Here is a 13,525-nt window from a genome sequence, read left to right as displayed (position 1 = left end):
CTGCCTTGCCAATCCAAGTAGACAATGGTTTCACTTCTTGCCTTTTCAGCACCGAACCCCCAGCCGTAGCCTAGTCGAAAGAAAGGGCTGAGGGAAAGATCTGCATGTTTACCGGACACACGGGAAACGCAGGTTTCTTTCCTCCAAAACACAGAAGATCACATTCATTTTCCCACACTCTGGTATTCCTTTACATACCCAGTGACCTAGGTCCTCCTTCTATCCCTCACCCCACCCCACCTCCTTCACAAACATACACACATTTGTATCTGTTTGTGCAAGCACATGAGCCCCGTTTATTTTTACCCGGAACTGGCGAAGCCCAGCTGCTCATAGCTCGTTTCGACCGTTTCGTTTTGTTTTCAAGCAGTCTTTTTTCTCTTCCTTCTCTCTCATCCTTCCCCTATTTTATCACCCTCAAATTCTCCATTGGGGTGGGTGGGAGCAGGAATAGAGTAGGAAGGATACAGAGGGAACACGTCCCGTCGGACCGGGGGACTAGCGGGTCCCATTGGAGAACCCGAGGGATAGACAGAAAGAAACAGGGGTCGGGGCAAGTGAGGCATGGCCAAGAGGAATGGTTAAACCACTTTTGCGGACGCTCAAGTCTCTGACGCCCGACGTCGGGTGCCTCAGTTAAACACAATCATCGTGGAGTTTAGTCAAGGGCAAATATTTTATTTGTGGGAAGCAGAGGCCGAGGGCAGAATCTGGACAGTGAGCGAAATTCGCACCGGAAACCGAACCCTTTCTGTCTAAGTGGGACCAAGAGCAGGACCATAGCAACAGTGCAACAACGCAATTGGCCCAGGAGAGAGGTTGGGATCTACCTGGTGGTCTCTGTCTCTGTCACATGCAAAACAATTTTTAAAAGTTAAAAAATAAATCATCTTCCAGAGCTCTGGGGGTTTTTGTTGTGTGTGTGTGTTCGTTGCTCCACCGCTCCCCAGCCCCCGGGCCGCCGCCGCCCTCCCAAGAAAACGCGGAGCGGCTTCTCAAGTACAGCAGGAGCACAGCGGAATGGTATAAATAGCTTTAATCGGTAACGTGAGGCCGAAATTAGCATCGGAAACAAACCTCTACTCGCTAGGAAAAGAACGGATCGATTTTCAACTTGCAAGTCGGACCCCATTTCCCCCCACCCCTTCCCCGCGCGAAAAAAAAAAAAAGGAACGTTTTAAAGGAGGAAAGAAATACCCCGCTCGCCCGCAGGGAAGGGCCCTGCTCCGGGCACAGGCACCACATGCAAGGAAAAAATCAAAAAGGCAAATTTGGATCTTCCGCCTAAGTGAAGTCGGGCTGGAATGGCCCGGGTACCCCGGGAAGAGGGTGGGAGGGGAGGGAGGCGGCAGCCCGGGTCCCTTCACTCCCGCTCCCTCTGTCGCGCTGTTTAAATTCTCCGTTATGCTTTTTCGTTTGTCAGACACAGGACTTCTGAAGACGTTTAAAAAATTGAAACCTCCAAGAAAAAAATGGGGAATAAAGGATAGAGAAACCTCCTCTCCCGATATATACGTTTAAAATATTTATACAGAAGCCATACAGAATTGCACCTTCCGGGGTACTCTCCGACCCGCAGCCCGGGATCTGCGGAGTCGAGCAGAGACAACTGCGGGCCTGGACAGCGGCAGCGCCGGCGCGGGTCCTGGTGTCCAGGCCCCGGGCAGTCGGTCCGGTCCACAAACTGAGGCCGGGCCGCTGTCTCGGGTTTATTGCTTAGATAGGAAGGAGCCAGGCCGGACCAGGCTGCGGAGGGTAGGGACCAGCCCGGGCTCCCTGGGGCCTACAGTCCGGGCGGGTGAGGGGGTGAGGAGGACACAGTCCAGCGGGGGGCAGGGAAAGGGCAGGTGAGAGGAGGAAGGAAAGGAAGAGTAGAATGGGACCGTAGCTCCTATCGCATGGTCCGGGGGAGCTGAGAGAGGACGAGGTCATTGGGGAAGGATACGAGTTGGTGGGGGGGGTCTCTTGTGTTTGGAGAGTACAAGGGACGCTCAGCTCCCCACCCCGCCCCCCCGGACTCAGTCGTCCACGTCGACTCTCTACGTCTTCTTCGTCCTCCGAGCAGTCCTGGCTACTGGCCGGCTGGTCCGTGAGGGGGAGAGGCGGGGGGAAAGCTGAAGGTGGCCCGCCCCAGGGGCTTGAGGGGGGCCGGCCGGCAGGACAGGTGAGTTGGGGCCGGGACTTGGGCCGCCCTCCCGCCAGCCTCCGAGTTCTGCTCTAGCTCCGCCAGAGCCACGATGTCCACCTGCGAGCTGGGCCCCAGTTTCTTAGCGGACTCCACGTCGGCCTTCATCTCCTCCAGGTCCCGCTTGAGCTTGGCGCGGGCGGTTCTGGAACCAGGTGATGACCTGCGCGTTGGTGAGGCCTCAGCTGCTGAGCGATCTGGTCGCGGTCGGCCGGGGACAGATACTTCTGGTAAAGGAAGCGCTTCGCCAGTTCGTAGATCTGGGTGGTTGGTGAACGCAGTGCGCGACTTCCGCCGCTTCGTCGCGTCTGTCGCTGCCCGAAGATATTCATCCCGTCGCGGGCCTGTTGGAGACATAGGCAGGTTGGTGGGGTGGAAATGGAAGGACTGGGTAGGATGCGGGGAAAGACACCCTTTCTGTAGTTTCCCTAGTCCCTTCCCCTTCCCCCCGCCTGGAGAAGGATCCAGCTAATTCCTCCCCGACTAGATCCAGGGAGGCCTTGGGCCAGGATCTGCTGCTGCACCGGCTCCCGGGCCCCTGTCCCATCGACCGAATGAGTTGCATGGTTTCCCTCGTCCTGATGAGCATGGGACACTTGGGAATAAGCAGCACTCTGTCCAAACGGTACCGGGTTAGGACAGCGTTGGAGTTTCGACTCCAGCAGGACTACCAACCAACCCCAAACCTACCCCACTTATAACCACCCGCCCTGAGGAAAAAGGTAGTGAACTATGTAGCCCCATCTATGCTTAACCTGGGCCAATAGTAGCCGGTCCAGATCGCAGGCCAGAGCCGGGTAGGAGGGAGAAAGAAAGAGAAGGAGTAGGGGGAGGGCCTGGACCAGCTTGGGATGGGGCAGAAGCCAGAGATTCGCACTGCCTAGCTGCAGGGCAGGGCAGGGACGGGCTGGCTGAGCCGGGGACCGGCAGCAGGTCCTACCTTCGGCTGCCTGCAGGACGCTGACCTCCAGGCCCTTAAAGGTCTTGCTGGCTAGTTCCTCCAACGCACAGAGAGGTGAAGTCTGCGAGAGTAGGGCCCGGCCGGCCAGGGGCAGGCTGCCGGGGGAGTGCTTGTCGGCTGCGGAGAGCAGGTGCGCCGCTCCGCACAGCGAGTAACTTCTCCGCACCGACGGCTTGTTGAGAATGTCCTCGATGCTGAAAGGAGTGAGTGGCTTATTGGAGTTGGCTGGAGGTGGTAGGTGGTCCAGGGGGGCTACGACGCCGCCTCCTCCCCGACGACGCTTTTCCTTCTTCTTTGGAAGTCATGCTGGGCTCGGGGGCCGGGGCAGGTTCCGGCTATGGGCGCTCGCGGGAGCCGCTGCCAAACCCGCCGCCCGCCACCCGAACCACAGCGAGCGGGGGAAAAGTTCCAGTCGGGGCTACAACTCCAGACGCTGGGTGGGGGGTGGGGGTGGAGGGCACCGGGGGTCCTTGAAGAGGCAGCCCGGCTCGCTGGGGGGAGGGGAGAGCGGACTGAGCGCAAGGTTACCGCGGCGGGCCGACAGAGCTGCCCAGAGACCCGGAGGAGGTCGTAGGGAGGGGGGCGCGCGGGGCGCCGCCGGGGCTTCCCGCAGTCCCGGGCCGAAGCGGGGACACTGCGTGCCGGGCTCCAGTTTCGTCTTCCTCCGTGCTATTTAAAGGTGTCGATGTCTCCGCGCGCCCCTGGCCCCTGGTCCTAGCGGCTAGGGGTTGGAGGAGCCGAGGCGAAGGCGCAAATCCAGGACTGCGAGAAGAGGCGAGAGACGGGAGCAATTGACTATTGCTAACAAGTTATCGTTGATTGGGAGGTAATCAATTATCCGCAATGACACTTCTCTTCTTCTCTTCTCTCTTCTCTTTTCTTCTCTCTCTCTCTCTTTCTCTCTCTCTCTCTCTCTCTCTCTCTCTCTCTCTCTCTCCTCTCTCTCTCTCTCTCCCTCTCTCCCTCTCTTCCTCTCTCCCCTCTCCCCTCTCTCCCTCTCCCTCTTCTCCCTCTCCCCCTCTCCTACACTCCCCCCCCACCTCTCTCTCTCTCTCTCTCTCTCTCTCTCGTCTCTCTCTCTCTCTCTCTCTCTCTCTCTTCAATGCAGCCGGCTCTAAGTTGGGGCCTCATTAATTAGGAGGCCTGCCTGGTAGGTGGAGCCGGCTTGAATTAGAATGCTTAATGCGCTTGTCATTTTCTGCGGCGGCGATTTGCTTGGACATATATATTTTTAAATTACTTTATCACCCGGCTTTATTGCATCAGGATAATACAGTCTGATGAAAAAACATCCGCCCCCAAAACACCGATTTTCCGGTCCCTCCTCTCGCCTTCACGACGCTAACGGTGATTTCCTCGAATCTTTATTTTCTCTCCTTATTTCTGTGATTATATTGCTCATTATTTGTACGTTAAGTCCGCAGCAGTTTGCGCCGCTTGGGAGGGACGCAGGGCCAGGCTCCGGGAAGGTAAGGTAAAGAGGCGCTGTGAACGGGGTTGAGTTTACGATTTTTTTAAAACGGAAAACGAGATTTCCCTCTTTCTTACTCGGGGTCTCTCGCTCTCTCGTTTGCTGCCTTTCGGGGTCTCTCGGTTCCCCTCGGGTGGTTTCGAGGGGCCAAGGACTAGCTGGGAGCTTTCCCCAGCAGGTTCTGCTGGAATCCTGGGGGTTAGACTGGGCTGTGGCAGGCCCGGCTGGGTTGGGACTGGAATGGGGCAGGGGCCAAGCAGGACAGAGCTGGGCCGGGCGCAGGGATCCCTGCCGGGGAAAAGAAATAATGATCTGCAGTTTGATGCTTGGTGGGGTTCAGCTTTTTGCTCACTTTAGGCTTAGATGTCCCTGATGCAGACAGAACAATATGGCGAAGTCGGGCTCAGGATTCAGCTCTGGATTTGTTTGGGGTTATTGGGGTGGGGGGGGAGATACTCCGGTTCCCAGGGCTTGGTATTTGGGCTGGGCAGGGTCCCAGGGGAGGCCACGGGGCCGGCTTACCTCAGACGAGCTGTCCTGGATCTTTGGAGCAGATTGTTCTGAGACCCCGGGACTCCTGGATGGTCCTGCCTGGTTCTGCTGGACAGATCGTAGTCGTGTTCCAGAAACATGGGGCGGGGGGGGGGCGGGAGGGAAGGAGGAGGGGGTTGGTGGCGGGGGCTAAGGGGGCCGGCTTCGGGCCTCCCCAGCCAAGGCTACCAGCCCAACCCAGCCAAGCCTTTCTTTGCCCTGCCTCATACCGGGGGCTGATTTCATCGCCTGTCCCAATTCCAGCTGTTCCGGGGGTGGGGGGTGGGGGAAGATTGTAAGTGCAAGTAGACGGCCGAAATAGGGGTTCTGCTTGGCTTCTGGGGGGCCTGGGGTAACCTGAAACCAGACTTTTATTTTTGACTTTTTTTTGGTAAATGTGTGCCTTTGTGCATGATTATGAACTAGTTGGAATGTGTATATGGATTTTTTGTTCATATTCGCATATTTCTATTTGTGTGCTTTTGTTTATGTATATTCTATATGTGGGTATTTTGTGTGTTTATGTGTTTCATATATTTGCGCATATTTATATGTGTATTTGCTTAGTTGTCTTGCTTATTTGCATACATTTTGTATTTTTTTGTATCTATTTGTGTTTTGTTTATATGTGTGCCCATTTTTCTTATTTTCTCCACTACGCTGTAGAGTAGGTGCCAAGTGGGGAGACCTCCCTTCGCCAGAGCTTTGTGAGGAACCTCCCTGGTTTTGAGCTCATTTCTGCTCAAATCCAGGGACAACCTTACCCCTGCCCTTTTTGCTCAGGAGTTTGTTCCCTATTTGCTGACTTGGTCTGGCCTTCTGAGCCTTCTTTCTGAAGTGCTAGACAGGGGAAAATGTGAGACCCGGGAGAGGGCAAAAGAGAAAAATAGAGGGGCCAGGGAGCTAAACTCCAGAGCCATGGCTCTAGGAGTGGGAGGAAGGATTGAGGGGATGGAGAAGGGAAAGAGACCAGGGAGTATGGAGACCAGAAAAAATGAAGAGTCAGAGGAGAGGACGTTGTGTAAACCAAGGGCCACACAAGGACTTTGGTTTAGAGTGGAAAAAGTAGGACTGAATGGCTCTTTCTGGCTGTTTCATAGCTTGGAATTCGAGTCCTTTGACCCTCACTCCATCCTTTACCCCCACCTACTCCCCAACCGGGATGCATGGGGAGCGGCAGAGTGACAGGACCCATTTTCAGCTCTCAGTAAACACTGAGAAAGAAACTCGAGGTCCTAGGAAAACTCCAGTGTTGCCCAGACAGCACAGACTCAGGGCAAAGGGGGCTTATATATTTTCGGGTCTAGGGCCTTTCTTTTACAATCTTTTCCTCTTGGTCTTCATGGCCCTGCGTGAGGGGTAATGAGGACTGTAGTACCCTCCCTGGAGGGCTCTGTCTAAAGAAAATATGACCCTTAAACCCAGCACCCATTCTCTCCTTCTGAGTTCTCATATCTCTTTGACCTCTTTTGAAGAAAAAGTTTCAGAAGTGGAAGAACTGAACGAAAGTTTCAGACATCCACGAATGGTTGACCAATTGCTGCCTCCCAAAGTTCCCCCACCCCCTACTTCCCCACCTCTCCTGCCTGCTGGGTTAAGAGAGACTGGGAAAGGACCCAGGCCTCCTTTGGGATCTATATATTCAAAAAACGAATCTCTAGCCCATCACTGTGCAAACAGCTCATGGTCCCTCAAGTCAGCCAAGAAAATAGGGGCCGAGACCAGTATGAGTGTGGGGGACTGTAGGGGTAGAGGGGCGGGGGGAGGGGCCTGGGGCGGGATCTGGGGCAGTGTGGCTGGGGGGGGGGGGCACTGGATAAGGGTTGGCTTTCGGAAAGGATTGAAAGCATGCTGGGCCAATCAGCTTCTGGGTTTGTTCAGTCAGTCTTTTTTTTTTTTCGTTCTGCTCGTTTGTTTGTTTATTTGAAAGCAGCCTTGTTGTCTCTGGGTAGAGCTGGCGTTTGGGAGTGCAAGGAGGACCAAAGGGCAGGGAGGGGTGAGAAGAAAGGCAGTCTTGGCTGATTGAGGCCGGTTTTGTAGAGAAGGAGGTTCCCTGCCAGGTGCTGCCCAGACCAACGTAGAGCTATACCCTTCTGACACACCCCACTCTCCCCAGGCTGCTTTCTCCTTCCTCAGCTCCCCCAGTTAGAAGAGTCCCTTCCCTTCACCCCGCAGGCCCTGAGCTGAGGAAAAGCAAGGTCCAGTCGGTTGGAAGGCTAATCTTCAATGAAGGCCGCAGGAGGCTAAAGAGAGGGTGCCAGAGGGATTGGACAAAGGATCAGAGATCCCGACAGATCCCGCAAAGTAGTGGCCAGCGTCCTTAGTTGAAACATTATCTCCCCCCCCATCCTTTCTGAGGTTTCATAACTTTTACTTGGCTTTTGCACCCGAAGTCCGGGTTAGGCACCTGAGGGTAGTGGATTCCGACAAAGCTCAATCTCTAGTAGTTTGGGCCTCGGCTTCATAGGGAGTCTGGACAAACGAGGAAAGGGAGTGGAAGAGAGGTCATTGACCTTGTAACAGGAAAGCAAGAGACACGGGGCTGACTTGAGTGGAGGCGGGCAGATAAAAGCAGTGAGGAGGAAAGAAACCCGTTGACAGCCCGATTCCAATTTTCAGTCCCGAGAGGCTCTGGGTGGTTGCCCATCCTTAAGCACTCGAAATCGCTTTATTTTCCTATTTCCCTCCCAGCTGCTTCCTCTGGGTAAGGGGACTTTCTCTCCCCCTCGGCCCATCCTTAGGATGTTGAGGTTCCAGAGTCGACCAACTCTTGCCTAAGTCCAAATGATCCAACTCTCACTTCCCTACAAAAAATGCTACAGTCTGTTTTTCTTGACTGGGCGACTGGTGGACTTCTCTTCCCCAATATTTCCTTCTGTGGCTGATTTAATTTGCTGCTGAAATCTTGACTAACTACCCAGCCTCTTCTGAGCTTTAAGCAAAGGCCCAATCTTTTCCTTCCTTCATTCTTTTCCTCCTCAAATGACTGCCTAACCAGGGGCCAAAAGCGAGCCAGCGAAGTCCTAGAAAAGACTGCTTTTTTCCCATTGACTCCGGTTGCCACCTCCCCACAGACTTCTGGCCCCAGGGCCAGAGTAGGCACATAGAAACTCTCAATTGACCTAGGCATGGGAGGAAGAAAGATGTGAGACCAGATTTCCGATTTGCGAAAGTCAATCCAGACACCCTGGACGATCCACAAATGTATGATATAAAGTGAATAGAATGTTAGCAAATATTATAGTTTTTGCCAAGGATAGTCCACCATACAATTTACTTCCTTCTTTCCACCTTCCTCGCCTCCCTCCATAACGTGTGCCCTTCCAAAAAATCCACTTCTGTGTTTCAATCATCCTACTTTTCAATATGAAGCCAATTAACCAGATAATTTTCAAATTTCCACTCTCCATGATTACAGACACAGATTGAGTTTGAGAATGTATGTGCCTTCGTCACTGAATCGGCCCATTTTCAGTCGATTGGTTTATTTCAGCATCTCTAGTGGCACTGCTGATCAGGTACCAGACTCTACGTTTTCCTCATTTTCCAGCAGCTTGACCAGTTTTCTTTTCTTTTCTTTTTTCTCCTCAAAGTGATGTTGACCAGTCTTCAATGATGTGCTTTTCATAGTATAGACAGAGCAAGTGCTTGAGACTTTGTCTCTATGTTTGTATGTCTATATTTTAAATGTGTGTATGTATGCCAGCCAGTGTCTGTGTACAGTGTTTATGTATCGGTATACACGTGTCTGTATATTTTATATGTCTGATTGTATGCCTGCATGTATCCATGTACACTATATTTCTCTGTGGGTATATATGTGTGTGTGTGTGTACTTGATGGTCTGCCTTAGAGGAAGGGGGTTGAGGGGAGAAGAGGAAGGGACATTTGGACTTTTGAACAGGGCAGCATGGACCTGAGTAGTAGTACCGTTATCGGGGCAGCAGACTAAAGGATTGGAGGTCCACACCCTCACCTTCATCCTGTCCTTGATCCTACCTAATTTAGAAAGCAGTCAATGTGAAGTAAACTGGGAGCTTCAAGCCAGGTTGTCTGAGCTTCGCCTTCACTGGGATGCATCAATGTCTCTTAACCCAAGAAGGAGAGACACTACATGGTCTCCTCTTTGAAATCCCATAGCTCAAGGCTGGATGTATGTTAGACACTGGTTGGACCTGGACCTCCAAAGTCCCTGCCAGAAGTGTACTGGGCCAGAGACTAGATACATGGGAAGGGGGAGGGGAGTTGGACTCGTAGGCCAAACCCCTGCCTCTGGTAACAGTCAGCAACCAAGAAAGTAAGCAATTTAAAAAATTTAATTGTTAACTGTGCAAGTGTAAAACTGACCAAAAATGAGTTATTCCTTAGCATAGGAGAAAGCTACCAAAAGCCATGGAGGGTTATTGTCAGAATCCATTCTGGTGATCCCTGGATTCCCATTCATTCCCAATGATTTGGATACCAACTTTGCTCCCTTGATGAGGCCAGGTGTGTTTCCAGCATCTTCAAAGGTCTGTTGACTGTGGTGCTTATATGTTTGTCTCACTGTCTGAATGCAAGTTACTTAGAAGTGAGGTAAATTCCCTCCTGATTTTCTACCCCCATCAGGCAACAGCTCATTCAGTCCCAGAGAATTCCCTCTCCTTGCATAGACACCTACCTGAAGCTGGAAGTGGGTTGGTTTGCTCTAATAGACTTCCTGCTTTGACTCCCCAGCTGAGTGGGGGATTGAGAGGGAAGGGGAGAAAAAAGAGGAGAGAAAAAAAGAGGAGGTGGTTGACAGACATCCTTCATTCAATATTTATTAAGAGATCTTTGTATTGAACCCTGTGTTGGGGACCTTAGGGAGTATACAGAAGAATCAGAGAGGATTTCTAATGTCCTGGAACTCATAATCTAGTTAAGTCGATCAGACATGTAGATATATGGTCACTCCTGAAGTCTCAGTACTGGAGTCTTCTGCCTTAACTTAAGGCTTGGATTCCCTGGGGTAAGAAGTGCCAGGAGTTCTTCACCCGTGGGCCAGGGGGAACTGGGAAGCAGCCAATGCAGCTCAGGCTGCATTTTGAGGGTTAGGGGCCTGGGCTTCTGGTGCTGCACTTCCTGTGAAGTAGCCCGAGCCACAGAGACTTGGTTTTAGGATTTAGCTAAACTTGAACATGACATTGTAGTGAGCGACCTGGGTCTCCGCGCAAATCTCCCTCATTTAGTTGGAGACAAACTGCCTGGCTTGAGTAGAACAGACTGGATGATTGTCTCTTTTATTTGCTGAAGATTTGGGAAATCCAAATGTACCCATGCCTCTGAACTCCTTCAGTACATAAAGTTAGTCCCCTGCTACTCCTTCAATGAAGGTACAGACCTTTATTCATATTTTCTGAACAGGACAGGGCAGGCAAAAAGAAGGCTCTCCTTTTCCTAACCCTACTCTCCATTCTCTCTGGTATCCCAGCCTCCAAAGCAGAGCAAGGAACAGAGTGTATAGTATCAGGCAATAAAAGTTAGAGTCCGAAATGGAATAATAAAGACAGTCAGAGACAATGTCAGAATGACAGGGGAAAAGAAAGGAACAGGACAAAAATTCTGCCTGAGTCAGAGTTAAAAAAGGAGGCAAATATCAAGATTCCCTAAATGCTCCGTGGCTGCACAGAGGTGACCACTGGGCTGTGTTCTAGGGTCCTAGGCTTGAAAAGGGGAGTGGTGGTTTAAAGTGGCTTGGTATCCCTACTTTGGCATAGAATTCGTGTGGGGATTGGAGGGAGGAAGAGCAGGACATCATTCGTAAGTCCTCTGCTGACTCTTTTTATGCCACACTCACCCCGACTCTCAAAATTGCTTAATTTTTGGACCCAAGTCCAACACAGAGCTAAACAAAGACCCATTTCACCATTACCTTTTCCCCAATAAATTGTTGATTTGGGGGTTATCTTGGTAGGGGAGCAGTCAGAACCACACATGTGGGATACTACAGAATGTATTTGAACAACTGTTTTGGTTTTGATTTTTTTTTTGTATCCCCAATGCCTGGCATATAGCAGTGGTTTAATGCTGTCTAACACAAGCTCTGGTGGTTTCCAGTGACTAAATTTCTCTAAGGATGGATTTCGGGCACCCTAAGCATTGTGGGCACCAGGCACAGAAGTAAATTGTGAACTCGGGGATATTTGTCGTTGGGGCCCTCTCCCATCTATTGATCGTTATTCCTGTCTCATCTTCCTGAGGCTCCTCCTACTCTCTTTTGGGGCTCTCCACTTTCCCAAAACTCTCCACTACCGCTACTTTAACCAGGTCCGTTGTGACCTCTCCTAAATACCCCACACTCCAAAATTGCCACCACTGCCCCTAACTCCCGGTTTTGTTTTGGGTTTTGTGGGTTTTGTTTGTTTGTTTGTTTTTTAGAGAGAAGGTGTGTGGAAGAAAGCAATTTGACTCTTGGATTAAAGTTAGCCACATTTAAGGTGTGACCAACTGAAAGTTTTAACCCTCCCCAGAGGGTGTTTACATTTCAAAAGAGGAGTTTGGTCACTCACCCCCAATGAAAGTCGATTTAGTGGAATGTGTGCTGAGCCAGACATTTTCCAGATGTGGTTTTCGGACTCCCACCCCTCACCCTCACCCTCAGCTGGGTTAGAATCCGAGCCCTGGTCAGTAACTTAAAGAAAATCAATTCGAATTCTTAGTTGTAGTGTGTGCATTGAGAACAGGAAAAAAGGAATGGATTAAGGCGGCAGGGACTAAGAGAGGAGGCTGAAACAGAAACAGAGAGACACAGAGATAGACAATGAGAAAGGAACAGAGACAGAGAGAAGGGACGGGAGAAGATATGCAATGGAGGAAACCCAGAACTCCCTAACCCACCAATTCTGAGACAGGGATCCCGACCTGAAGAGGCATAAGCTCTTGGCTGAGGCAGGCCAGGGTTGGGGATGGGGGTGGGAGGTAGGTTTAAGGGAGGGGGAACTAGAGGCTTCATTTGGAGCTGAGGATGCGCGGATCGATGGCACCTCAGTGTTGTGGGGCGGGGGCGGGCTGAAAGGCCTGACTCAGACCTCCTTATAATAAACTGCGCGTGAATAATTCAGGAGCCGAATGAGGCTCATTGCATTAGCGGCGCCGCGGCAGAGCTGCGCTCCGCCTGCAGCCCGGACAGACAGCACTGTAATAACCGCCGCGCGCTCCCGTTCCAATAAAGAGCGGGAGGGGAAGGGCCCCATAAAGTGATTATCGAAAATTATTTCCTAGACATTTTCTCGTTTTCTCTGGGCGGGAGATGCAGGGAAAGGAGCCACCAGCTCCTCCCTCCCCTTGCAGTGCCACCTTTCATTAAAGCTTCAGACCCTGGCCCCTGGGGGAAGGGAACCTACGATCCTGGTCTAAGGCTTGGGCTGGGAGGCAAGAGGGATGTCCAGGAGACGCGGCCTCAGTCCCTCGTATCCCCAGCCTTCTTTCCCAATATCCTCTGAGCCTGGAAACCCTTTCTGGGGCTCCCAGCCAGAAGCCTGGGTCGAAGATTTCCAATGACCAGAAGGCCCTGCTTCCAGGACCCTCAGAGGATTTATGACCCAAAGAGAGTTTGACCCGAAATTGCTCACCCAACTAGAGAAAATCACCCTTGTTGGTGGTGGGGTCACAGGGATGGGGGAAAGTGACTGAAGAGCCATTGAGGCTAAAAGACTATTGTTCTGCCCATTACGACTCCTGAAGGCCTTAAACTACTGGATGGGGAGAAGACGGGCACTGTGGAGTTTGAGCCCGGCAGTAGTGATCCTGGGAGAGGGGTGTACAGGGGAGGTAATTCAGACTTCAAAACTAAGAGCTGCTTTTGTTCGTGTCATCCGGGATTTCCTTCTCCCGAACGAAAAAAGAAGTCCTCACTCCTTCCACCCATGTCAAGATCAGAACTGTAGCCAGGTGGCAGGATCTGGGGGGAGTCTGGTGTACTGACAATCTCGGGTACCTTTTCTACTTGTGTGTAGGGGGGTTCTTTCCAATCTTCCATTCCTGAACAGGGCACAGGAGTGAAATCTGGGTACTAAACCTTAACGCTGAAGCTAGAACCTCAAACACGCAAATAAGGCCAGTCCCTGCTGGGTTCTGCTTTATCCAGTTTATGCGGTCAGATTCCACATATCTGTAACTACTTGGGCAACAGGGCCCTAGAGAAACGAGAATGCCCCAGTAAAATGGAGTCCGAATATTTATTCCATTTTCTTAGCCCAAAGAGCTTTTCATTTGAGCAGGACTGGGATTCCTTCAGTCTCCATCCCTCTCTTCTTCAGTCTAGTTCTCTGCAGCTTTGACAACCAGGGATCCCAAAGACCCAAGGAAGCCTGAACTAGTCTTGGAGGTGCCAGCATTGCTAACCACTCACATGGGT

General features: G+C 51.7%; 1 protein-coding gene across 1 annotated transcript; it reads right to left on the bottom strand.

The window, feature by feature from the left end:
- Positions 1 to 1,015: 1,015 nt before the first annotated feature.
- LBX1 (ladybird homeobox 1) lies at positions 1,016 to 4,086 on the bottom strand. Its single transcript, XM_043986100.1, is given in 10 exon segments — positions 1,016 to 2,036; positions 2,038 to 2,106; positions 2,109 to 2,194; positions 2,197 to 2,323; positions 2,325 to 2,366; positions 2,368 to 2,448; positions 2,450 to 2,490; positions 2,493 to 2,527; positions 3,125 to 3,396; positions 3,398 to 4,086. Coding segments are annotated over 10 exon segments (825 nt in total). The 5' UTR covers positions 3,452 to 4,086; the 3' UTR covers positions 1,016 to 2,018.
- Positions 4,087 to 13,525: the final 9,439 nt, after the last annotated feature.

Source organism: Dromiciops gliroides, chromosome 2, assembly GCF_019393635.1.
Source record: "Dromiciops gliroides isolate mDroGli1 chromosome 2, mDroGli1.pri, whole genome shotgun sequence".
In the NCBI taxonomy this organism is placed as follows: domain Eukaryota; kingdom Metazoa; phylum Chordata; class Mammalia; order Microbiotheria; family Microbiotheriidae; genus Dromiciops; species Dromiciops gliroides.
This window is presented reverse-complemented; position numbering and strand designations above follow the sequence as displayed.